Source organism: Takifugu rubripes, chromosome 14, assembly GCF_901000725.2.
Source record: "Takifugu rubripes chromosome 14, fTakRub1.2, whole genome shotgun sequence".
Lineage (NCBI taxonomy): Eukaryota > Metazoa > Chordata > Actinopteri > Tetraodontiformes > Tetraodontidae > Takifugu > Takifugu rubripes.
The window spans coordinates 8,686,610-8,714,080 of record NC_042298.1 but is presented as its reverse complement, the minus strand read 5'-3'; the positions used below and the strand labels follow the sequence as shown (position 1 = coordinate 8,714,080).

At 39.9% G+C, this 27,471-nt stretch overlaps 2 protein-coding genes across 2 annotated transcripts in view; one reads left to right on the top strand and one right to left on the bottom strand.

The window, feature by feature from the left end:
- ctnna1 (catenin (cadherin-associated protein), alpha 1) overlaps nucleotides 1–27,114 on the bottom strand; it is a 37,986-nt gene extending 10,872 nt beyond the window's left edge. Inside the window, exons 1-15 of the mRNA XM_003970515.3 lie at nucleotides 26,784–27,114; nucleotides 25,365–25,474; nucleotides 24,750–24,945; nucleotides 23,019–23,185; nucleotides 22,753–22,872; nucleotides 21,361–21,630; nucleotides 19,131–19,334; nucleotides 8,836–8,916; nucleotides 8,452–8,604; nucleotides 7,313–7,405; nucleotides 6,653–6,809; nucleotides 5,490–5,690; nucleotides 3,904–4,055; nucleotides 1,745–1,855; nucleotides 764–945 (exon numbers count right to left, since the gene is read on the bottom strand). Coding sequence (XP_003970564.1) covers nucleotides 764–945; nucleotides 1,745–1,855; nucleotides 3,904–4,055; nucleotides 5,490–5,690; nucleotides 6,653–6,809; nucleotides 7,313–7,405; nucleotides 8,452–8,604; nucleotides 8,836–8,916; nucleotides 19,131–19,334; nucleotides 21,361–21,630; nucleotides 22,753–22,872; nucleotides 23,019–23,185; nucleotides 24,750–24,945; nucleotides 25,365–25,469 — 2,192 coding nt within the window. The 5' untranslated portion in view covers nucleotides 25,470–25,474; nucleotides 26,784–27,114. The remainder of the gene's footprint in view (nucleotides 1–763; nucleotides 946–1,744; nucleotides 1,856–3,903; nucleotides 4,056–5,489; nucleotides 5,691–6,652; nucleotides 6,810–7,312; nucleotides 7,406–8,451; nucleotides 8,605–8,835; nucleotides 8,917–19,130; nucleotides 19,335–21,360; nucleotides 21,631–22,752; nucleotides 22,873–23,018; nucleotides 23,186–24,749; nucleotides 24,946–25,364; nucleotides 25,475–26,783) is intronic.
- lrrtm2 (leucine rich repeat transmembrane neuronal 2) lies at nucleotides 12,231–14,813 on the top strand. The gene is made up of 2 exons (XM_029846992.1): nucleotides 12,231–12,366; nucleotides 12,857–14,813. The coding sequence occupies exons 1-2, from the start codon at nucleotides 12,363–12,365 to the stop codon at nucleotides 14,497–14,499; spliced, it is 1,647 nt and encodes a 548-aa protein (XP_029702852.1). The 5' UTR covers nucleotides 12,231–12,362; the 3' UTR covers nucleotides 14,500–14,813.
- Nucleotides 27,115–27,471: the final 357 nt, after the last annotated feature.

Sequence of the window (27,471 nt, the reverse complement as noted above, 5' to 3'; positions counted from 1 at the left end):
TCTTGATCATTTCCTGACAATATTCCAGTCGACAAAAATGTTTTTTTTCCTCGCATTTGTTCATTAATTATAATAGTTCAGATTTATCGTGGAACATTTCTCTATGCATGTACCTTCATGGTGGGTTTATTACACAGAATGGGTAACTTTCACAATGTCACTTAATGCAGCCATCTCACGTTATCAGCATATATGATGATGCTGGTGACTGGTACCATTGTTTTAATAAACTATTGACATTAGTGAATATGGGGAACTTGGAGCAGCTCTCCTTAGACTGTCCAATTTAAGGCTTATAGTCACACCAAACTCATGTGCCCGTGAGGAGGAGATAAGACTCACTGCATATGGATGTGAAATACGAAGATTAAAGAAAATAATCATGGGGAAAAAACTACCTACAGTGCAGCTCAAGGAAAATTAAGAGCATCCATGCATGAAGAGTAGTGTTAAACTGGGTGAAGAGTAATGTGCAGATACGGAGAAAATGTAGTGAAACAAATGTAAGCTTATTGGATAATTGCATTGGCTTAACTTAAACATGTCTCCTTACTTGAAGATAATTTGCTTGAACTATTACAATATTCAAATTAAGATAAGACAACATATACATACAGATTAGCTCTAAAACTGAAGAGAGCGCTACTAAAATTAGATTGGCGGAATGAAAATGTAAATCTGAAAACTTTTAAGTTGAGAGTCGGCTGAGGATTGCCATGGATTGCTTTGCAGACAAAAAGGGGCTGGTAAAAGATAAACTCACCTGGTGAAGTCCGTCATCTCCATCATAATCATGCACATCTGCTTCGCCAACACGATGATGTCATTGCCACTGTCATCCCATTTGGACACTTCAGCATCCAGCTTGCTCTTCTCCTCCTGAAAGCTAGCCACCTGTTCTGCAATCTTGGCCTTCTGCTCCTGGGGCAACTGGGCCATGATGGCCTGGAGGAGCAATTATTGAAAGCAGAGGTTTGTACAGGTACACATCAACATACCTTAATCAGAACAAGCCCTCATTTTAATTTAAATTACTGTTATTTATTAAAGGTGGACATAAGTTAAGCACCTTTCAAGAAAAGTCTTATTCACCTTAAAAAAATAATTACTCCTTTATGATGAAATCACAATATCAAAATTCTAAATGTACAAGAAACTGATGAATATAGTCAAAAATCATTTTAGGGTTGTACAGCTTCACTGCTACTTTCTCTCATTACATTCTTGAATGTCGTAGATTCAAAAATGGCTGAATGATGAGGACGCTTATCTTACAGAAGAGTTCATTAAATATAACCAGAATAAATTTACACATTTCACCAAGTCAGTTAGGCTTTTCTTTAAAGTGTACTGTTCTTGTGTGGAACCTCACAAAAATCTCTGGCCACCTTAGTGGGCTGCATAAATCCAGTTATGAAAGAGTGTCAATTAATGAGCATTGAAGTTGCTGTGAGTGTCATTTTTATCCATCCAGTTTAGGATGCTTGTTAAATAATAGTTTTAAAACAGCTGATCACAACTTGCAAATTTGGGCAGACACTCTAAAGCAGAAAATTAAACGTCACTGATCATTCATTACTACTAAATTAGGCCTCAAAGTACATGTACACACACATGCATCGTTTTTTTTGTTATTTATAAGGCACAGGGATTTTTAAAGGCACAGGGATTACTCCTGTTGCAGCTAAGGTCTTTCATAGCTGCAGAGATTTTTCCAGAAGAAAGCATGGACTGGACAACTTACCCGTGCACTCTGGCCAGCAATGAGCTGGTCATCCTCTGTCTGCACACTGGTTCTGCTGCGAACATCAAAGTCTTCAGTCTCAAAGTCAGAGTCATCCAACTCTTCTGGTGTCTGGGGACAAAGGGGAGAAAAACAGGGATAAGGAAAGGAAGACATAAAGGGAATGAGGATCCATCATAAGAGCCAATGGGCCCAAAGAGGTGTGGTGTGTGTGTGTGTGTGTGTGCGTGTGTGTGTGTGTGTGTGTGTGTGTGTGTGTGTCGCCGAGGCATACATTGTTCAGTGTTGCTACTGATCTTCCACCTATTCCCAGGTTCTGAATGCAAAACAAAACTACAAGTATTCCATCAGAGGTTAAAAAGTCTCTTCTAAGGACAAAACAACTGACGGGAATATCTATTTGATCTTGATGTAGTTAGTGCAGACTATGGACAGGTGGAGGTCCATTATCGTCCTATCCACTGTATTTTTGGTCAAACAGCTGTTTTAACCTCAAATCAGTAATGCATTTGGAACCTCTAAAAAAATAAAAATAAAACTAAACCACCCTACACTGTTTTGTGGAATGTAGAGACACTCTTGTTCTCTGGGGAAAATGGGTATGATTTCAGATACAAAGCTGCAGGAGTCTCTTTCAGCCCAGACAATACTGTTCAGTGGGGCAGAGACATTGCCTGATGTGGCCTGTGCAGCTGATAACTAGTGAATAAAGGAGGCCAACAAATGATAACTTTACACCAATGGAACACTACTGCAAAGAAATAAAAGTAACCGGCTTTTTAAATGCAAGTTTTGTAAATGTGAAAGAATAAAATGTGAAATGTCCAAATGTCCTCTTTGGTTTGTACAGTCTGTCATAAAATCAAAGTATCTGGTCCATGAAATACCAAACACTGACTGTCTCTACACCACATATGAAGGTTAGAAACCCTTCAAACACATGTGCATGTTCTAGTTTATGCATGGCCAGTCTACCTGTGTCTCTAGAATAGCTCAAGTTAAAATACCTGCCACCTGTAAAACTCAAATTATGAATAATCAACTCTAGATGTGTCTTGAAATAAAGAGGGCTGCCTGCCAGTCAACTGCCCACATACTTCTGAGTCACTGAAAAAAGAGGTAATCTGCAATCAAACATTCACGATGAAGGTCTACACCAACACCACTGCAATGTTTAATTCAAAATATGTATGCATACAAGCAATATATATCTTACCATTTTGGAAATTACGCACCTATATGGAAAAGATATCTGGTCAATAACTGGACAAATAACTTCTGCCTGGAACACCTGATCACCTAATCTCAGTAAACCTGATGGGAGCTACATAATTGTTCTTTTAAGATAATGGATGCAGACAGAGTCCCACCACTATCACCTGCATACGGTTAAGACTGTCAAAATGAATCTTAACGGATTAATTATAAGTAGGGCCAGATTTCTCATAAATCCTTTGTTACATTAACACACATGCACGCCCACACACTTCATCCCACCAGGTAGAGTTCAGTCTGCCTCAGAGGCCCTAATGTTAACAGCTTAATCAATCAGGATAACAAGAGGGGAGCTGGGGCAGATGAAAATAGAATGTAGTTCACTGGCTTGTAGTCCAACTCAAGAAAGCTAATTAAAAACCCCATTCGAAAGCAATTGCTAACAGCAATGCAAATACCATATAAAGGGCTCCGTCTCATTTAGTTTTTGTGCGTGGGTAAATTATTAATAAAGTGAGACCTTTTTCTTTTTAATAAATAGAAACTAAAAATATACCCACAAGATTTTAACAAAGGTTGCCTGGTCATCCACAACTGCATTAACAGTTTTTACCAATTTCAGAAACAGAAACATTTCAGGAACATTACAGTCCTGCTAACTTTGGTACTAATGCTACTGCACTGAACCAAACAGTGTCGAACCTTTGGAACTTAGGTCCAGCTGCTCAGCTGTAACAATAGTAACGTGTGCTATGGGATGTTGCCTCACATAAAAAGCAAGGTCTTCGGTTCAAAAATCAAATGGTCCAAAAACCAGTGGTGTAAAAATCTGCAGGTGACTCCTGCAGTAAAAGGCTCATATCACACTTCTATGATCTGTAAAATGAATTTGATATTTTAACCTGGCAGACCACACCATTTTCCCTCAGTGTCATGCAACTTACACGGATCATGAGGACAGCTTTGCGGATGTCACGAATACCATCATAGACCAGACGGGAGGCATCAATGAACTCATTCTCATCCACAGGCTGAGATGGGTTAGCGCTCAAGGCCTCAACGGCAGATTCAATTTGTTCTGTGAAGCGTGGCATGACTGAAAAAGAAAATTCAATGACGAAAGAGAATATATATATTAATGACAGCATTAATGTGATAAATCCAAATGATAAAAGTCCAGACATGCACAATGTATAGTGAAATCAGCACAAATTATATCAACGCGAGCTACAATTTATTGGTTGAAAATAGTTTGTTGTAATTCGATTTAGGTTCCTTCATCTTTTCCCTCATGCAGCATGTATTTCGCAGACTACGGTTTGTGTCCTTTATCCCCATCTTGGCTATCAGCCTTGTTTTTTTCAATTTGCATTAGAACATATTTTAACAATAATTTTATTATGCATGAGCAACAATGGCATTCCGGCTGATAAATAACCAATTTTTTGCATTTTCCTTATCCAAGACACACATCAAGGAACACAAGAGAGACAATACTGAAATCAAATTCCCCTATATGCAGTTAAAGGTAGCTACATCTGAATGATTTGTTTGTAGATTAAAGCATCATTACATACGTCCATGAGAAGGAATTTTGTACCGTTGGCCTACTTAAGATTTACTGTCTTCTGTGCAAAATGAGAAACGAGGCATACAGCGAGTAAATCCTGGGATTTGGCCAAAGCATCTCAAATAGAATTCTACACAAAGCTGCCCCAGTGGGCACGCGCCATAGCTGACAGGCGTGCTTGGTAGTTTTTGTATAACTCTCAGCACCAATAATATCCACAACACCCATTTGTCTCTGATGTCATCACTAAAACACACACCACTGTGCCATATATATGTGCTTCAATAATTAAGCTTGTCCTGATTTTCAGCCAATATCCTCATGTGTGAGAACATGTTGTGAACACTCAATGGTACCTACTTAAATTAGCTTTATTCCATTCTGGCAGTTGTGTGTGATGGCATTTTATTACCCATTTAAACGTTTTTGTGGCGCTTTACAGGCATTATACCATGGAAGCATGAGCCGTGAGCAAATAATTGAAACTAGGTGCTATTAATATACATGTTATAATACACAGGCATGAGTGCCAAGATGTAGACGGGGAAAGAAGAGCAGCAGGACTTCTCCTAGGCTCTAATCTGTATGTTGCATGTCTTAATGCTATACTTTCAGTAAGGTGCACACTAAGAATACTAAATACATGCTCTGTGTATGTAGATGAGTAGGTGTATAATATTACTGTATTTGTAACCGTTCTTTCAAACTGAATGTGATGTTACAGAGCAGCATTGTCTGTGACAACAGCTACAGCAGCTAATTGTTTTGGTCTATATGAGTGGCACAATTATAGTTCCAACATTATTTTCTTTATACATATATCCTTAACATATTTTGCAAAATAATTATTTGAATATATGATTATCAACCATAGGCCCTATTGTTTTTAAATGTGAACTCCCTGATCAGTTGGCAAATAAATGTATTTCTAAAGAGAACATTTCTCCTTTTGTGCAGTACCTGTGTCTGTCAGTAGTTTGGTGGCTTCCAAAACCTTTTCTGTGTAGACACCAGGTTCATAGTTGTCCATTTCAGAAGTAACCACATGAACAACTCTGGCAGCACGGCCTCGAATAGCCCCAGCAGTGCGATCCAAGCCATCAACATCCTTTTCCTGCAGAGCGATGACGCATTTATTCACGTCCTCCAGGATATGATTTTCTGCAAAAAAATTAAAAAATATGTATTTGTTGAAATTACATTTGTAATCCTAAAACAGGACTTAAAATGAGATCAGCCATTATTATAAGGTGATTGCTAAGTTAACAGTAGCAGAACTCAGCCTGCTGTTCTACATTGTTTATTGTCCTGCCTGAAACACTGGAGACTAGCAACAGCTCTGAAATGACAACTACGCAAAGGATGACATGGTGTACTACCAATCTGGAATGGTATGCTGGCTAGATGTCACATGGTCCATATAGTGCACATCAATCTTATGCCAAAATCCCCTGCTGAAGTGCTGTTTTCACACCCCTTTAATTATGGGATTATTATTTGTTTTGACCGTTTTGGTTTCAATGTTCACTGTGGGATGGCATTATGACACCTTGGTGCTATTTTGTGTTCAATAAAAATAAGGCGCAGAGGGTTTTTTTTTTTTTCTAAAACCACAACATTGTGTAATCTGTGTGTAAGAGGATTTGTCTCCCTCCTCCCTAAGTAGATGACCACCCAGCTGAAGCCAGGTTCGGCAGGTTTCCATCACACCACTGGCACAAAACAGGCTTGTTTGAGATTGTTGCGTCAAACTGATAACTTGATAATAATTGAAAAGTGTAAGTTTGTGTATCTTCCTACTTTCAGATTAAAGGCTCTTAGGTTACTACTTAAAGTTGACTGTTTAACGGGGTATCTGAGAAACCATTTGCACACTTTAGTGCATGTCAGCATTACCATATCAGACAAAGTGCTTCTGAAAATTCTCGACTTTTCCAAGTCAAGGTGAAAAAGAATATCTTTCACCAGAAAGGGCTGACGATACAGATTCCATTCTGAAGCACTACTGTCATCAATGCAAGACTGCATGAAAAGTTCTTAAGGCAGATAATCGTTAAAATTCCAACAATGTTCAATATACTGTATAGACTTTGGGCTGATATACTATTTTAACAAAAACTTACCGGACACAGAAAGGAAGTCATCGATTGAAGTAATATCATCAACTGCATCGGTGAGGACGCGGACTTGCTTCTCCCACTGTTCCTTGAATAAATCCATATTGTCCTGGGCCACCTTACTGTTAGGCTTGGCAGCAAGAGCTAGAGCTGCATTAATCACCTGTAATCACCCAGTAACAGCCATTAAAGCTCCATTACAGCAATTCCGCCCCCACCCTCCTACCCCAAAGCTGAGACTGTAGCAGTAAGCCATTTCATTCATGATCATCCTTGACACAACAGTTTGCTTCAAGACTTGGTTTTTATTTTTGAACAATATTGCATATACGCATATCAGAACTTATGATGGACAAGAGTCATCTGGTTCTATAGAATAACAACCAGAGCTAGGTACAGGCTTAGATGAGCATGGGAATTTGCTAATGGAAAACAAGATATAGTACAATACAGGTGATACATTAACTCTACTTGAGTTTAATGGGAAGTTATTTTAATAATTAGTGTTATCTTAAAATATTGGCTGATATGGTGCAGCCAAGTTGGAGCTTCAAATGGAAACTTCGATGTATTAAATTAGTAGGTGACCCCATATGAGTCCCTATATAAGGTCAATGTGAGCTGTACGATATGTGTGCTGGGTGGAATTTGACAATAGTTGGGTACCTGAGGGCAAAGGCTTTCCAGCTGAGATGCTGCCATTCGAACTAGTTTCACTCCCTCTTCATTGTTGGAGATTGAACATGCCAGGTTGGCCACCTGAAAAGAAAAATCTTATTTTACCATTTTAAGACTCAGCCAGGAATGATGAAAATGCTTTGCGAGAGGAACAATGCATTTTTAAATATAGAAATTGTAGTTCTCCATTGCATGCATATCTCACAGAACAAACCTCAACAACAATTATATATAAAGATTTGGAAATTATAAAATATCAGTAACCCAGAAACTAAAAATGCACAAGGGTCAGTGCTGTTTAAAAAGAGAAAACCTAGTTGCAAATATGTCTTTAAATGTAAATGAAACTGCATCTGATGATTCAATGTGTATTCTCAGTAGACATATTGCAAGGCTGCTAGATTATTCTAACAGTTCTGACATCTAAAAGGCATATTTTTCTTCATTGTGTAAATCTCATGGAAACTGGAGTGGTGGGTTGAAAAGGTTCTTCTTCCAACTGCCAAAGGTTCAGGAGCATCTTTTACTGAACAAATCAGCTTTCTGTCGATTACTGTGAATATCTTTACATCTAACAAAGACACATTTTGTAGTCTACCGTAATCACAAAAACATATGCAAGGGATTCATATATGAGTAATATCTGTTGGTTCCCTGGTATTAATGTTGAAACAGAATATCTAGAAAGCAGAGGACTGTTAAAAGAATTCCTCAGTTGAGAATCAACAGAAAATTGATTTTTTTTTTAAAAACTCTTTTCTGTCCTTGTGCATTGCTGATCTTTGTTGTTTATCCATCTACCCAATTAATTGTGGAAAAACTACACTAAATCTCCATGCATGGAAATATCAACCATGACCGTAAAATTAATTGTTCATCAGCAATTCATAATTAGATTACCGTACAGATTAACAACCAATAATATTTTCCAGAGGAAATGACTTGAATCTCAAGAACCGCACTCCCCAATTTATATCCATTAATACATTTGAGAGCTAAGCAACTGACCTTGTGCGGAAAGATGTGGAAGAAAGTGTTAAGCAGTCCATGAGAGTAGAAAGTGAGATAAACAACAGAATGAAGTACACAAATCTGCATGGTGTGACATCATAAAACAACTGATTTACCTCAATCAGCTTGTTGGCATGTTCACGGAACACCTGGGCATATTCCTTGACCTCTTTCTCATTGCCATTTTTTGCAGCTTCGATTAGGACCAGGAGGGGAACGTTGGTCTCCAGGAAAGAGTCAGAAACGTGGTCCATCACAGCTTTACGCAGCTATGGAGTAAGATTTAGAATTTAAAATATTGTCAGGAACAAATATCATTGGGATCTTGTTGGAATGTGTTTCTTGACAACAACAGATAAGAAGATGGTCCGCAGTGGCTTCTGTTGTAACACGGCACTAAAATAAACTCAATTAATGCTGTTACAACTTACTGGACAATATAGCCTCTTCTTCCACAAACAGATGTACAAAAGATAATGAATAATGAGATATAACCAGACCTGTCTGCGAAGGTCTCTTGTCTTCTTGGTCATCCTATCAATGGCAGTGTTGAGAGCGTCGCTCCTGTCCTTCCTTCCCGTCTGAAAGATCAACAAGATTGAGACTAAGATTGGTATGGTTCGACAACAGCAACGTGTCGATGTATGACAGGTACGTCTAGGATGACTTAAGAGTTTGGGGATTGATGGGACTGATCTTGTTTTAGATTTTTGTTTCCTCTGTTTTGTTAACATGTAAAGCTAAACATGATTGAGTTACCTAAAATGTTGGGCTTTTATCCTTCAAACCATTGTGTATGTAAAAAAATATAATATTTACATTAGTACCTATTAAACAATAACAATTTTTTGGAACTTTTATTAAATATTCTTTTGAGAGAGCATCACAAGGTTATTGCTACACCTAAAAATGGTGTAACAATGGCCGTTTCAAATTTAATAACGATAATACATCTCATAGGCAAAGTTTGTAAAATGTGTTCGTATTCTCATTGACAGCAGGTGTGTTCCAAAAGGTGAACGTTTTAGCCCACCATTTCAGTCAAAAACACCAGTGAACTTGAATACAGTAAGAAAATGAACAGCTACTTTAAAAACAGGAGCCGATTTGCATCTGAGAACTACTGCGTAATTCATGCAAAAAGTACCCTTTTCAAGTGCTGCTGCTGTGTTTACATTTTGTTTGTGGTGGAATTGCAACACTATCCAAATCCTCTGCAGCACCTCCTCTAGACTGCTCTTTTCAACAACAGGCATTGGCAAGGGCCTCGTTCTTCTACACCTGTAGTATTAGTAGCTTAAATCTAGGTATTATGGCATAATGCAATGTACAAAATCTCATGGAGAATGAATAAATGACCTTAATATTTATTTTTGAGCACATTTTGTATTCTCTTATTAGAAACTTGGCCAAGGCTTCTGTTATTATTAATATTAATTCAACTGAGGGTTCTAAAATTTTCTAATCGTGAGCTCAATGTCCTATTTTAAATGGGCATTTCCCATCTAAATCCAGAGATTAAAAATGTGGCCAATCACAGTCAACACTGTGGGAGACACCCATACCACCATCATTATATATGATGGTGGTATGGTGATATATATATATATATATATATATATCCTACTCTCTTTATACCTCTATATATCCTACTCTCTTTATACCTCTGAACAGATGACAGCTAATTAGAGTTGAGGCAAGAAGACCTAGTCAGTACCATGAATTGGAAAAGTCACAGAAGGGTAAAGAGGCGGCTCCCCTGCGGTGGAGCAATTCAAGGTACATCTCAGGAATGAGGAAAGCAAATAATAAAATAATGAATAAGTGGCATGCTGATGTGTCAACAAGAGTTCTGCATTGTTCGTCCCTTAATATACAAATCAACTCAAAGGCAACACCATGAATGTGGTAACACTGACCCGCCCCATCCCCCAATGCCCTATGCCCATAGGGGGTTGTGTGTGCAGTTCGGGCTCTAGAGCACTAATCCCCTGTGATTTTGTGCTGGTTGGATGCAGTGCTGTGGTGGGGCTTTACTCTGCCCCAACTCTCCCAATCCCATTACATCTATGCCGAGCCTATATTTCATTTCCACACCAGAGGATTCTAAAGCACTTCTTCAGGTGCTTATTATGGAGGCAGTTTCTACGCAGTATCTTTTATGATACTGGATTGAGTTTATACCCTTTAAGGCAGATTTAGGAACATTTCCACCCCCCCAATGAAACCACTGGAAGATTTGGTCACAGTTCATTTCTGCTTTTTGTGGCTTTTAAATATTTTATAGGCAAATTGTTTGTCTTACTGGTTATTGACTTAAAAGCATATAATTTTTTTTGTTCCGTATATCGATAGAGCTAACTGGTGGGTGGTAGTCATGTTCATCTTCACCTCTGGCTTATTAAGATGCTTACATCTAGTCAATTCCTTACTAACTTTCATAATTTCTCAAGCTTCAATTGAGGAGTTGGAGCCTTGTAGAATTGTGTGCCTATATGCTATGTTTGTTCACCATTTATATGGCAACAACGTTAAAGTTAACTTAAAGAATGCTACAAGTTTTATATTTTAAAAAAGATTTTAAAAAGTAACAGGGCAACAAGGTAAGACTAAATTTGCAAAATTAAAATTGACAAAATAAGTTTTTACTTGAAATAAATGGAAGTCAAAATCAAAACAGAAAATGGCATTAAACTACTTTCGAAGTGCTTTTTGCCTGCATTAATTTCATTCATAAAGTAAGAGAAGTTAACAAATAACAAAACTGACAGAACAAAACTCAAATCTTCTCAGTTTCATAAAAGTGGTTATTCCTTCCATCATGAACATTTAAAAAAAAAAAAAAAAAAACAGCCAAATAAATGATGATAATTAAATTTTAAAAGCCAGTCTAATTTTGGAATGGATGGAACTAAATCATATGCAACTCCTCAAAAATTAAAGCAAGTTACTCAAGACATGTAAATTATAAATCTAAAATGATGAAATGTTACCAGACTAACATATATTGTTCCTTTGCAGAAACATGGCAAGGCAGCAAAGCTTGGGTCACCCTTTCCGATGTTTATTTTCTCTGCCCGCACGTTACAAACTATAATTTTATGTCTTTGGTATATAGTCCAAGTGGCGTGAAATCAAGACATGATTTAGATTTACAGCTGTGGTTAATTTCGAGAGCAAGCTGCTGCAACACATTCAAGTTATCAATATTCTGATGGTGACGAGCCAGTCAGGAAGCAGGGAGGGAGGAGCAAAAATGGTGCACAAACAGTGCGTATGAGGCAGAGAGCAAGTGACTGAGCAAAAGAGTGTGAGGATGAGCGAGTGTGGGAGAGGAAGAGAGAGAGAAACAGTAGTGATGATCGACGCCAGGCTGCCACCACTCTGTAGCAGTGAGTGGCTGCAACAAAAAGCACAGAATAACATCCCGACTCCCCTCTCTGCTTTTATCCCTCCCTCGCTCGCTCGCTCGCCGACTCTCTCACTCTCTCTGCGTCTCAGCTGGCGGACAACGTCTCCACTCACAGATCTGCAGAGGCTACGCTGAGACTGAGACGGGGCTGGAAGCACGATCTTGGGGAGCCATCAACAAGTTAGGGTTGGTGGACCACAGCCGGGAATAATCGCTCGATCTTCAATTATCCAGCTGAGCCGACGACATTGCAGTGGAAAGGGTAAAAGAAATTAAGGAAGAAGGGTTGGTCTGCTGCGCGGAGTTGCTCTAGCTGCAACTGATTAACTTAAAAAATACAAAAATATTTGAAGGATTCCTGTGATGAAGAAGATTTATCAGTCTTAAGCCTGGATTTTAAAGGACTAAGCAAAAATACAGGAATAATCATCCTGACATGGAATTTCTCATTTTGTTTCAGCTGGGTGGGCACAGAATTGCTTTATTTCTTAAGAGGTTGATTCCTTTTGTGGTTACTCAAAAGGGTTTTTTCCCATTGGATTTTTCTTCCATGTGGTTGCTCCAAGAGTCTGCAGAAAAGGACAGTTGAATGCAGCCTCCGATGTGCACAAAAGAATGGGTAAGTTAGTCCCTTTATATCACAGGTCCAGCCATGAATAAGGGGTACAAGTTAAAGCAACAGACAAAAAGCTTGTCAGATTCGGTCTATTTTCTGCAAATGTCCTACATTTATTCCTTCGTCATGGTAAAAGCGAGCAAAATCGATTCAAATAGAATTTCACTGTAGAGAAGACGGACGATGAAGACTTAAAACAAATAAAAGCATAGGAAAAATAGATAAGAGCTAGTTAAATTTAAGTGCTCGACGGTAAATAACAGAAATCCGCAGTATAATTTGTGTTATGCGGAGAGCGAAAGCTTGTGTAATTTTTTTCTCATTTCAGCTTCAAATACAACTAAAACCTTTGCTCAAATAAACCCGTGACACACGGCGTGTACATTTAAGAACTGGAGCCATTTGATTAATATGGAAAAAACGGGGCACAAAAGAGATGAATCCTATGATATAAACAGAGATAAGTTCAATTTTTATCTTTGAACCCAACCAGGTATCCATTCAAAGTGGCCATTGGTGGGACCTGCACCAGCGGCTCTGTGTCTGTGTGTGATCAGTATGCTTTTGGTCTGCCTGCTGCCTCCTGCATCGTGCACAACCTGCCCTCAAAAATGCCGCTGTGAGGATCTGCAGTTCTACTGTGACACCCAGGGGCTTCAGGCACCTCCTGATGGTGTGGACAAAGTGGCACTGGGGCTGTCACTACGCCACAACAGCATCAGTGAGCTGAGCCCTAATCAGTTCTATGGTTTCAGCCAGCTCACCTGGCTACATCTAGACCACAATCAGATTACCACAGTGCAAGAAGATGCCTTTCAAGGGCTCTACAAGCTGAAGGACCTAAATCTGAGTTCAAATCGTATCACCAAGTTGCCCAACACAACCTTCATTCACCTCATCAATCTCCAGATACTGGACCTATCCTTCAATCAGATGACTGCATTGGAACCAGAGCTGTTTCATGGACTGAGGAAACTCCAAATACTCCACCTTCGCTCCAATTTACTTCGCACGACACCTGTTCGGGCATTCTGGGATTGTCGCAGCCTGGAATACCTGGGCCTGAGTAGCAACCGTCTACGGAGTCTCGCCCGCAATGGATTCGCAGGGCTAATTAAGCTCAAAGAACTCCACTTGGAGCACAATCAACTGACCAAGATCAACTTGGCCCATTTCCCTCGCCTGGTTGCCCTCCAGTTTCTGTATCTCCAATGGAATAAAATCAGCAACCTAACATGTGGCATGGAGTGGACCTGGACCACTTTAGAAAAACTGGACCTCACAGGGAACGAAATTTGTGTGCTGACCCCCGACGTGTTTCAAACTCTCCCAAATTTAAAGGTTTTGCTGCTGGATAACAACAAACTCAGCAGCCTGGATCCGCAAGTCTTGGATATGTGGAGGTCTCTGGGTACCATCGGTCTGTCTAGCAACCTTTGGGAATGTACCAAAAGGATTTGCTCTCTGGCAACTTGGCTAAGCACCTTCAAAGGAAGGTTGGAACATTCAATTCTCTGCCACAGTCCAGAATACGCCCAAGGTGAGGAGATACTCGATGCCGTCTATGGATTCCAGCTTTGCCAGAATTTTTCAGCGCCGGTTGTTCAGACCATTAGTACGACCACAGATGCTACTATGGCTACAGAAATCACAAGCTCCCTGTTTGGAATTATGCAGCTGACCCCCACGCAGGACTATGCAGAGGATTTTGGGAGCTTTACCACAGTCACTGCAACTACTACCACCACACAAACAGCACGCACAGCTCAAGCAACTACTGCATCATGGGAAGGGGCAGCTGTAACCGATGATTTAACCGCAATGGACAATACTGTTCTGACTCATAGGGTTATCATTGGAACTATGGCCCTACTATTTGCATTCTTTTTCATTATTTTTGTTGTGTATATATCCCGGAAATGCTGCCCCCCCACTCTGCGCAGGATACGCCACTGTTCAGCTATTCAAAACCGTAGACAGATGAGGACCCAGCAGCGGCAGCCTATGGCAGACCTAGCCACGCAGGTACCCTATAATGAGTATGAGCCCAGCCATGAAGAAGGGGCACTTGTGATCATCAATGGCTATGGGCAGTGCAAGTGTCAGCAACTGCCTTACAAAGAGTGTGAAGTATGAACTCTTATTTATTCCTAGAGTATATGGTTTGCCATTTGACCATTTCAGATGTTACAGGGTTTGTGTTTTTGATTCTTTTTTCCAGTTTATGAAAAAAACAAAACAAAAAAACATAACTTTACAAGTAAAACTGTCAATATGTGAGATACGATTGCGACAGTGACGGAGGGTGGACGCGACTGTTTAAGGAAGGTGTAAAGATAGTCACAAATTTATTTTTCTATAAATGTAAGGTTGTTCATATCAGATGGAGAATCATTTTAAACAAGAAAATTAAAAACTGTGAGATTTGTCTTTACATTGTCTCTTCTGCAGCACAGAGAAAAATGTGTAGCCAACTGGCCCTTTGCCAATGAATACATCAGCTGGAGAAATCTGATTTATTTCTGATTTCTTTAAAATGTTAATATTTTATACAACATTTATAATCAAACTACAGGCAGTATAATCAGATCATTTAATAAATGGAGCAAATTAAAGGGATAGTTCAACCAAAAATGAAAATTACTCCATCTACTTACTGTTTTGTTGGCTGATGTTTACATAGGTAAATACTGCGACAGCCAAACTTCCACAACTAATGAAAAAAATCTGAATGAGTTCAAATCTTGAACTCCAAAACGTGTTTGTGGACTCAAAAACTTCACCCACCTCTTGTTGAGGATCGATAGATGGCAAGTAGTGGATAGAGGTTTTTTTTTTTTTTTTTTTTTTACATTTATCCTTTTGATTTTTAATTTAAATTTTCAAAATTTTTCAAAACTCTAAATTATTATCAATTCACTTTATTATTTTTCCATTCGGGTAAAAAACACCATGGAAATATTTCAGTATATGCCAATTTCATCACCAAATATCTCTTATGTCATAATCAAAATCAAACATTACATCTGATCCAAAGTCATTCAGTGCTGGCTGTTTACAATATTTAGTTGTACAACCCGATTCTAAAATGATGCTCTCCTTAGCCAAAACAGGTTTGTTCTTTGGAAAACTGAACTGCTTCAAAATTGTGTAATGTGTGGAAATGTAACTCAAAGCCAATGCTGAAAGCCAATGTGATGTATCCGATGATTTTAGTGTCAGTTCATAAATGGACTTTTGTTTCTCACTCTCACGCTGTTGGATGTTTGAACTCCCACATACTCGATACACCAACAAATAAATTCTGATCCTGTGGGAATCACTCAGTATTGTTCATCTGTGGTTAATTTCCCATATACTCCATTGCTTAGTAAAAAAAAAAAAAAAAGCTGTCTTATTTCAACTAGGAAGTGGAGAAGATTTGACCCATACATGTACAATGGCCTATTCAACTTCTCGGATCCCAAATGCCATAAACACAACAGGACTATTGTAGAGGCACGATTTAACCAAGTATACAGCTTAAATTCCTAAAATTCTTCTACTGCATCATGGTTTAAAGCGCAGGCACACAAGGCGAGTGTAGAAAATCCAGACGTCGTAAACAAAGTATTTCAATTTGAAAATTAAATCTCTTCCAGTAGCTTAGACACACGCAATTACTACACGCGCTAATCGCCTGTGACAGGTTTGAGATTGAGGCGCTTAAGACAAAGGTTAAAAAGGGAAAAGTAATGTTCTGTGGGCCACCCCAGTGATCCAGCAAGAGTTTGATCCCCCAGTAAAACAGTTGCTGTGGACACATTCTGTGCCCCAAGTCTTTTTTTTACTTCATAATTTACATAATTTTTGTCATAGCTCAGGTGTTCAATGTACAGTACAGTAAAATGGAGTACGTTTGATAACAAATAATATAACCGCTCCTTTATTAGCAGTCACATAAAACTATGGTCAATACCCTGAAAGCAAATGGAGATTTACTCAAAAGCAAACAGAAGCCTGGGTCAGAAGACATTTGTATGCAGCAGAGAGAGGATGTGCATTAGCATCAGACTAAAGCTGCTGCCGCAGCTCCGCACTTCTTTGTGTTGGCTTTGGTAGAGGGGGCAGGGTGAACGAGAAGGACACAGAGGAACTGATGAGACGGTGGAGAGGGGCACCTCTCAGCCACTGTGGTAGTTTATCAAAACCAACCACATCACCAGGCAGTAACCAAACTATAGGATGACCAATATCACCTTGGCTTTAAATACACAGAAAATAAACAGCTGCTCACGTAACAACTAATGAGCTATTTGGTGTCTGTCATATTCCAATAAAACATTTGGAAAAGGGGTGTATTTTTTCTTCTTCTGGCAATGCTTCATGCATAAACACATCGCATAATTTTGAAAGTAGTTTTGTTGACTGCTGTGGTTTTTGTGTCTATACTGAGTCTGTCAGATTTGGATTTTAACATCCAAGGCAACGCTTGAGTCAGTGTCTCTGCGCACATGATGTCTGCATCCACCTCTAAGCAAGTGTTTGTGTAAACCAAAACTGTTTCACACCATATTTGAGTTTAACATGTTTTTACCGATCTCAAAAGTCAGCCACCTTAATTTTGCTCGTTTTTTTTATTATTCCAGTGTCACAGATTTTATTTATGCCCCTATGATTTATTTTGCATGTGCAAAGTCTAAAACCCAGTTGAATTTATTTTGGGATTCAAACATTTTGGAGAAATGTTTTGGTAAAAGGAAGACTGGGGATGCCTGTGGTTCTGTTAATTATCTCACATTTCACTGTTTAAGACTGTAATAAGTGACTGAAAATCCACATAAATTGTTAAATATGCATCCCTTTGCACTCTGGCTCTTTGTAAACCGTTTTTTCTTGTCACCCTTTAGCTCTGGTTCCCCACCCTGACTGAAAATAAAAAAGGGAAAAAAACATGAACCGATTCCATTTCTGAAACTTTGCTGTCCAAAATGGATGCTTTTCTCTTCCCATTTCCTTTTGTATTGTGATATGTGCAATCTCATCTGTATAGTGGGTAAAATGTGCCAAAACTGAAAAACAACATTTTTGCCTCAAAGTATATATTTTTTAAATGAAATGGTTATAATTTAGTGTTTGCTAACCAAAACCACAACTACTTTTTCTTTGAATACATTTTGGCTTACTGTGCAACTCCTAATAAAAAGACTTTACACAAAAAAAATGCTTGATGATGATGATGATGATGATGATAATGCCACCATGAAGATGAGGAAATAATGAAAAATCTAAATAACTTTTGTCAGCATTGAGTGAAGAATTAAAACTCAAGTGTGATTAGATGACCAACTTTAAATGTGTAAATGTTTGTGCAAAAAGCTGTTGTACAATGAAAAGAAATAACTGTCATCATTTACAAATTGTATGACAGTTTTCTTGGTGTGTGCACCACACACAACCGACAGCATTAAAAAAAAACAGAAATTATATACCAGGGTCAGGGGTTGACAATGAGTTGAGTGTCCAGTAAAAGCCCACCTTGAACAAAGCCTCTTCGGATAAATAGGGACCAACCTGCTGTCAATGGAATAGAACTTTCTTTCAAGACAATTGAAAGAAAGCGTCCTTCTCTCCAATAACAAATCTTTGTAACATACTTCTCATATAATTGATGTAAAAGTGACCATTTCTGCTATTCCAATCCTGTTTTCTTCATCAGGATATAGCTCTTCTGAAGCCAGACTGTACAAGGCCAAGTGCCTGATCGACTGGTCCGATTGTTGATTAAAGTGGTCAGGATGTGAAAACTGGATTTTCTCTGTGCTGTGGGTTAAATAGATGTGTCTATCATACTGGCTTATACATAAGGAGAAGCCACTTCTTCAGTTCCAATTTAACATCAATATCCAGAAAGACTTACGCTTCTGTGCATCCGTGTCAATAGTTGTTGTTCAGACAAAAGCAGGATTTGTACAAAGCAAACCACACAGCAGCAATGATGAACACGCAGGAGAGAGTTTTCATTCTAGTGTAAATTGACCGTTCTGGCACTTTATGAATGAAAACTGAGGAAAATGCTATTTATTAATAAATTGTTTTTAATACTTTTCGGTTTCATTAATTTTGCTTTGATTCTGGTATGTGACCTTTCCTGATGGACTTTCCATAATTAAGTGCCAAAGTAAGACATGTGTATTGAGTTGATTGGAAACTGAATTGCCCAAAAGTACACACTTTGGTGTTTCCATCACACTTAAGGGTTTTATTCTAACCTCCTGCCTGATGACACTTGGGATATGATGTAACATACCTTATATTTAGCCCAAACCCCCGAACATTAATGTACATTTTCCCCAGTGTCAGAGGAGCAGGGCTGCTCATGCAAAGATGAGCAGCCCTGCTCCCCATGAAGCAGCTTTTTATTCAAGGTGAAGAACTGCACCCCTTATCACCTTAATATTTCAGTTTTAAGCATTAAATATTCCCATTATGTGAACTATCAGCAACTGAGAAAGAAAGAGTACTTTAAGGATGTTGTGGAGATCAACGGTTCTTACTTATAAGAAAATCCTTTTCAGTCATGAGTAGAGTAATCTATAGCTCCAAATGCTGACTAATTCCAGATAGAATTTACTTGAATTACCTTTCACATTGCAGCAATACAGTAACATCTAAACAGAAAGATAGCATACTAAGCCCTATGCATTAAATCTGAATGTACATTAAAGCTATGGGTCTGTTGGGTAGTGTAGGTAAAGGTAAGACACAGGAAAAGGTAAGACACTTACATTGCCCATGTATTCAGAGAGAAGGTCCTGAAGAGCCTGGCGAACAGAATTGCACTCAGCTACGATGCGCTCTCTGCGATCATCCCGTGTGCATGAAGAGTCAGCCATGAGGGCAGCGCCACTGATAATGCTCTCGAGACGCTCCTCCAAAGACGGACGGAAGCGCTCTTCAGTAAACGCCAAGGGGTCCACGATGATTTGTTTCTGTAAGAAATGGACCGGGAGATTAAACCAGGGAATACATCCAGATAGTTAGAAAAATCGCTTGCTATTTTAAGATTTTAAAATAAAAATAACTTAAACGTTCAGAGGTACTTCTGTAGTTGGACAGGTTGGAGATGGTTGACACGTGTTATGATATTGTAACAACATTTGCAGCAAGGAAAATATTGTTTAAGGCTTTAATAACACTGTGTGAAGATGTGTTATTGATACATATTGTTCTGTCACTTAGAATTTATTAGTCATCTGACCCTCAATCACAGCCACTTTCAGCTTCCTCCATGCTGTCTAATCTGACCTACTCTGCCTGCGTTTCATATCACCATGGCAACAGGCACATGGGAGTGACAGAAAGAGAAGCAGAGAGACAGAGAGAAAGAGGACTCATTTGCTAATTTTCTTAGTACAGCACTTGAAAGAATCTAGGAATTTGCAGTAAGGCAGTGAGTTGACTGCCAGCAGAAGTCATACCAAGAAATCCTGACTGGCTGTAATATCTAGAAACGGAATCTGCCCTGTAGCAGCCAAAGAAAAGTAAACATTCTTATTTTCAAATAGTTACTGTCAGTTATGTGTTGCATTTACAAGTCTTTGTAAAAGCAAGAACCATCCAGTCATTTAGGGTAAGTGTAACTGCCACAGAGTTGCAGCAGACATTTATGCATCTATTCATATCACATATACATTATATTTATATGCAACTTGGGAAACAAAGTATTTCAAATAAGTCTTGACCTCCTTTTTGTCCTTTTGCAATCAAGTCAATCTCCTGCTGAACTTGATGTTGTAAATTTCTCACTAATGGAAAGTTAAAAATTCCATATGAAAACTGACAGCCACCACTGATAGTCAGTATAGATAGTAAGTATAGTAAACTACTAGTTTCCTTCTGTAAATGAATATTTGTGTCACTGCTAGCAGATAAAACTTTTTAAAACTTTACTTTCACCGATTTAATTAAATTTAAAAATTTTTTTAATTTTTTTTGTGGCCGTCTCTAATGAATACCAAAAATTATTCTTACTGATTCAGGAATGTGTCTACATTACAGAAGCACATAATACTGACTTTTTGACATTAGTTAAATACTGTACTTTGTGTATGCGTAATGCTGTGGAATATCTTTGGCCAAGCTAAATTCACACTGGGTGAGTAATAAAGACAACTGCTTTAACTCCCATTCATTAGTTTCTCTTGTGTGACTGGTAAGGGTAGCCCTGGGTCTATTGAACATTTAACACTTATTCACTCTGCTCTGTAATGAAATCGGTGGCAATAGTTCCATCGGGGGGATCTACTGCTCATGGGGTCATCCAATGCAGGGGAATGACCATGGCATTTTTCACCTCCACTTATGCCTTTGGAACTTATATGCGTACAAATAGTCTGATGTTCAGTATGTTTACTTGCTCCAGTGACAGAATGACAGAAAGGATATTTGTACAGCTTAGTTGATGCTATACGTAATGTGCACGTTACTTATTGTGCACGTGAGATGCCCACTATCACTTATGGTAATGTTGGTTTCAAGAGGCAGACAGGAACGCCAGCTTTCTAGAATGTTTTTGTTCAAGAGTCATACGCCAGCACTGAGTTTATGGAGCATACGCACATGAGGTGTCTAGTTTAAGTCAGATTAAGGCGTATACATCCCGGGGCATATTGATTTCCCATCGCAGTGTCTGCTTGTCTTAGACAGGTATGAAAAGCAACGGCACCAGTCGGACTAATGCTCTTACATGCGCCTCTGTCCGGTTACGTTGGATTGAGGCACTAATTTATTTATTGGAGTGTCATGTAAAGGTGGTGACTCCCTTTCAGATATCTTCAGCTGTCTTTGATTGCAATCCTTAAGTTGGGCTTTTGCCACAACACAAATTCTAGAAAGAACATTTTAAGAAGCTTAGCTGTATTTTTAGGTCAAAGAATTTGGAACAGAGCCTTTTTCTAAGTATAGGTGTACGTAACAATATCCCTGTAGCAGAGGCATGGAAATCTGAATACTTACATCAAAACTGTTGAGAGCACATGCAAGTTCCCCAGCTCCGCCTGGCTGACCCAGTGCCGAGTCCTCAGTGGCAGTGGCCTGTGCAGCATTGGAGATCCCAGACACTGCATGCTGCAGCTGCTTGTAGATGAGGTCCCGATTAGCCTTGTAGGCTGCCACATCAGGGTGCTGCAGACAAGCACGGGATGCTGTGTACAGCATGGGGATGTTCCTCTGGAGCACCCCGCGGGCGGCAGCCATTTGGTCCTTGTGGTGGACATCTTTCAGCTCCTAATGGAATTGAAAGAGGGTTTTTTTATCCCCAGGAAAAACAGCAAATTGACAAAAGTAAAATTAATTACTTGAGGCGAAATGTGGAAAAGGGATGAACAAACAGACCTCACTTAATCTAGCTAAACCAATCTAATGTAAGAACCATAACCTCTTTTGCAAACCAAGAGGTGAGAGCTAATTTATCTTTTAGAGTCCAAGCCTCAAGACTGACTTTCTGATTAACCTGCAGGTACAAATTCATAGTAAAAGAAAAAAACCTTCACCTTCACTGGTGCAGCTGGAAAAATACAAGAACTTATGAAAACAAATGAAAATAAGTGAATAATAATCTGCATGAAGGCCCATGTCATTGTTCTTTTGTATCCATCTATCCATTCTAAATCCTGCATTTCCTGTTGTTGAACATTTGTCATTTTAATAATGGTTTGAAAAACAAAGCACTGAATTTTGCTTTCGATTTCAGTATTTAGTAGATGTTTGCATCTTTTTATTTAAGAAATGTACCCCCCCCACACAAACACACACCCCCTTGTACTTTGGTGAAGGCTTCAATAGGCATAATGCATTACCCAGCTCCTTACCCTAACCATCCCAATGAGTCCCCTAACCTAAACCCAAATCTAACCTCAACCTTAAAGCCATGCCTAATCCTCAAACAGTCCTTTGAAAGCGTGGGAACCAGCCAAAATGTCCTCACTTCATTAGTAGAATGCAGAGTTTGGTACTGGCTATGGAGAAAGTACAAGAACACGCAGGCAACTACTTCTAATTATACAAAAAAACAACAACAAAAAAAAAACAATGTGCCATTTATCATCAAAAGGAAAGGCACTGACACATTTATACTCAATTTCTTTGCACTCACAGCATACTTTACGGCAAACGCTAATAAGATTGTTTATGCTTACTGGAATTAATCGTCGAATCAAATGCTTTTCTTGCCTACTCGCTCCCTGTTTAATTACAATTCTCTATCTGGACTGAAAGGCACATTGCATTATATAGCTGCAAAGCCATCCCTTCACGGAACTTTAAAAACACTCAACCCAATTAAATCTTCAAGTCCTCGGCACTGACGGCTTAACCTTGCTTTTAATATCAACAACTGTGCAGTTGTACCTGCTGTCTCTTGGCAGCCATGATGTTCAGCTTGTCCACTTCTGGCTTCAAGGCTTTATATTGGATCCCAAGGTCTTGCTCCGTTCCTGCATTTCGCACTTTGACAAGATTATCTTCCACCTGTAAAGTGACCCCAGTGACATTTGAAAATTCAGAAAAGGATTGTAGAGAATAAATGGCTGCACATTTGACATTAAAATCCAACTAAATCATATATTTAAGGTAATGACACAAATTTCACATTATCGTGTATTTATTAAGCTCACCAGTTTCAGCTGCAGCAGCAGTTTGTAGACATCGGACATGTCTGCCAACACCAACAAGTGCGTGACTGCTGACAGGAGGGCTCTGGCAGCACGAACCATATTTCCCCTCTTTACAGACGAGCATGGGTCTTCGGCAAATTCCCCAGAGGCCTGCCGCATCGACTCACCTGAGAACAAACAACAATTTACAGGAGTCATACAGCTATAATTACAATGATCATCAGTTGTCGGTGTTTATTTCGGGTATGCGATCATTAACAGTATGTGGCTGTTGGAGACAGGACCGGATGCTACACAGTGAGAGTCAGTGGGCTTTGTATGGTACAGCTGTGCCCACTCATCAGTACAGGTCACTTCAGTGGCACCATGATCTGACTCATGTCTCCCACTGCAGGATGGAAGGCCATGGCTGCCTTCACAAGAACTCCTGAAGCTTGCGTTTGTCATCAGCTTCCTGTTAATATAACAAAGTCACCGTTTCATACTGATGTGTGGAATTAACAAATCCAGGGGAAAAAGCAAACATGCGCAGCGGAAATCTTTTACAAATTGAAGAAAATCTACACCAACTGAGAGCTGGAGCATTTTGTGAAAATGATGGAGGGCAGTTTTCTAACCGCCCACACCTTGGAGTCGTTATTCTCCCCATGAGCAAAATCAATACGACTATTTTCAGGGGCAGATAGTGATCAGTGCTCCTTTAATAAACTCCAATCCATCTAAAGCTGCCCTACGGCCCTCCAAGATTAAATGATTAAAATGTATATCACAAAATAAAACGCATCAAGAGCAGGACAGTTGAGACCTAGACGGAACGCCGATTAAGAACCATAGTTTAAACAATGTTGGAGGGTTTAACAATCTTTTTCAGGTCAAAGTTTTGGACCCCAAAGACTATTATTACATTTCAAGACGAGGTGCATGCACGTTGTGGATGAGTTAGGGTGGGTTAAGGTTGGGGTTAGGCTCTACAAATGAATGAAAGTCAACGTGACTCCATAAAGACAGCTGTGCAAACCTGCACGTGTGTCCCTGCTCCCCTCTCAATGGCTGTATTATCAGTCTGGGCACGCTCCACTGAGCAGCCAGGCCCAGCCACCAGCAAACAGCAGTCACCGGATTCCAGTCTAGTGATGGCTTACCAAAACTAGAGCACTACAGCTAAATCCATGAGCTTGGCAAAGTCTGTCCAGTTAAGCTTAATTTACTCAAAGCCAAGGCTGAACATTGTGGGGCCTTTTTAGAATCAACAGGAAAACCAGAAGTGACTAAATTATAATTTGCTGAAAATGACATGTCAGTAAGACAAAGTGCTTTGGATAAAATAAATCCACTTCCACTTTATCCTGTTCTCTATCAGACAAACAAACATGGTGCCAGCAGAGGTGAAATGCACCTGTAACAATCCACTGCTTCGGAATGCAGACTTCCGAAGGACACAGATGTTTCCGGGAAGCAATATCTAACTGGAGAGTAACCAGCAGAGGAAGAGAGAACAGGCCTCACAGTGCAGCTTAATCAAAATGTGAACTGCATGTGGTCTTAATTTAAGAATATTAATTGGGTTCCTGAACCCACATGGCAAAATCTCCAAACACATTCTCTCTTCAAGGGCTTCCATGGAGGCAGATGAAATGTACATAGCTTATGCCTTATTTATCCCTCATCCTATCTGGAGAAGCAGTGTGCACATGCTGGGACCCACACAGGAGCTCTGTGTTTTCATTATACCTTGCTTGCGAACGTCCTCCACAGCAGCAGTCAGCTCATCCTTCAGGAACTGACTTTCTTTCGCAATCTTTTCACCTTTCTCCAGAAAGTTTTGGGTAGCAGTCTCCACCGAGGCTGCCAAAACGTGGGCCTTCTTGGAGCGTCCTTTCTTCTTGTTGGATGGTCCCTTGTTGCTGGAGTTTACCAGAGTGGTAACCTATGAGAGCAAGAACAACCTGTTCAACTAAGATGGCTGCTTATAGTGTGGTAAACTTCATACCGGAGACATAATCACTGCATCTTCCTAAAGAAAATCATGCTACTGTGCTAAGAACAAAATAATTACACATATAAGCTTTCAATGGTTAAAAATTAACATTTTTTTCCCAACCAAATCAGATAATTTTTATTTTATTATTTTTTCTTTTAGTACTTTTCTGTATTGTACACCACGGGCTACCGCTGTAACATGCAATTTCCCCGATGTGGGATCAATAAAATCTTCTATCCTTATCCTTAAGGGTCTTGCTTAAATGTTCTGTGCTTTATTTTAAGCATGAAAATGCCTTTTTTTTGCCATAGCAGAGTAATGTAATTACCAATAACTGCACATTACAGCTATAAAGCTTATATTACCTGGGTAACCAAGGGCTCCAGCAGCCTCTCCACTGCCAGAGTACGGATCTCCAGGCTCTTTGGGTCCCATTTGAAGTTGATGTTGGCTGTGTTGATGGTGCTCATGGTGGCTGGAAAAGATTAAGTTGGAATGATCACAGACAGTATGTGTAATTCCTCATAAGCAATGATGGAAAATCCTCTGGACCCGGGCTGCACGATGGTAGCATAACTCATGACATGCATTATTGCTTTTAAAGGACGCGAGCCGTGATAAATAAAGCACAATCTTACGGCATCATGTTCCATCATATTAAATCCCGTTATGTCAAAGAACAACAAGCTGTTGCCGTGGACTTTTAAATGAGTATTTGCTTCTGCAACAATCCCCCCCTCTGGAGTACAGAATATGAAATAGTTGTTGCCATATGCTGTAGAAAGTAGTGTGCAAAGCAGATTCCTCTTTAATGCAATGACTTCATAACAATTGATTGGCTTAATAACGTGGATGGTCAGGGATAATCAGTAACCCCCGAGGGCTGCAGGGCTTCAACTGAAAGGTTGGTCAGCTGTATTGAGAACAATACTGTGGCCTACATCGTCAACAATGGGGCTCCAACAGAAGAGGACCACAGCAATATTGTAGTGGCAGCGAACAGCTCCATCTTAACCATTCAGGAGTCGTGGATTGGCTTTATGCCGAGCCTTCGGTCCACTCTGTAGTGATAATTCCAGATATAAACCTGCTCACGGCTAAACACAATCCAAACAGTTCAAGCAGAGCCATTGCGAAACTTTGCCAGCCAGCATATTTTAATGAGCGCCAACCTGCTTCCGCACGCTCACCTGCCCCGGCCAGGGTGTGGCAGGAGCTCCAAACACATCAACATCGGTCTATTACAACAGCCCCGGTGTCCGGAGAGTTCACGCAAACGCTGCAAAAGTAACCCAGAATCATGTCAAATCAGCCAGACCATTATTTAGGCAAAGTCCTCGACGAACGCCCCCATTTGAAAGGCTCTGTGAAGGAGCGACAGTGGCAGTCGCACACCTGGTGAACTTCTGCTAACATTAACTAGCCGACGGCGAGCTATATGTTTTCATATTCTGGACATTTACGGGCTCCAAACTCAGCCCAAAGTGGCAGTAATCGACACGTTGTTGAAACACCGTTATTACATTCGTTTTCAGAATGCAATGTTGGCGAGTGGCGTGCTTAAAGTGAAGCGAACGCTTAATGACGTAGCGTGACCGGCTAGCATGTAGTTTGCCAAGCAGGGACCGCTGTTAGCCCAGATGCTAACCGACACAACAAATAACGTAGGCGGCGTAAAAATGCGGAAAAAAACCCCTGAACTTTGCTGCCCTCTGGGCCATTTCAGCCTCAAATCAAACAGCACAACCAACTCGGACAACAACATCCGATGGTTGTAAACTTACCGAAAAACAACGCTCCTGGTATGCAGGAGTTTTAAAGTTCAAAATGGAGGAATGTGAATTACGGCGTTCCTTCCCGAAAAGTTTTCCTCCAGTCGCCGGAACAAGTTAGCCGCTCCTCCAACTCACGGACGTGGAAGGTCCTTCCTGACAGAAAGTCTGGCGGAAACGCTTAGTCCGGTTTTAAATTATCCCCACAGTGCAAACTAGGAGGAAAGTTTCGGCGAGGTTGTTTCGATGTCGCAGATTATTGCCCAACAATGGAGGAGACGGTTGGTGGGAACCGGGGCGGGGACCGAGTTCCTGAACTTCCTGGCAGCGGCGCAGAGCGACCACAAGGCCGGAGGAAGCGAGGTGTTCTGGGCGTGACGCCCGCCGCATGTGTCCATATATGGATGATTGACTGGCTTATGAACTCACTATCCGATTATGACGGTCTTTATTTTTCTTCACAGCCAGCATAAAGTGTAAAACTAACTTGTTAATTCCCTAATAAGATTAGGAACAATCCCCCATCTGCTCCAAACTCGAACATTCTTTTCCAAAACCTACTGTAACACGGATTCAACTGCAGGATTCACACTTTGGTCTTGTTGCATTAATTAAGTTCAGTGGGTTTCACAGTACAAGGGCGATTTTCTTTGGTTCTTTTGTAAGGGTGTAAATAATTATGCGAGTTTTAGTTCCTCAA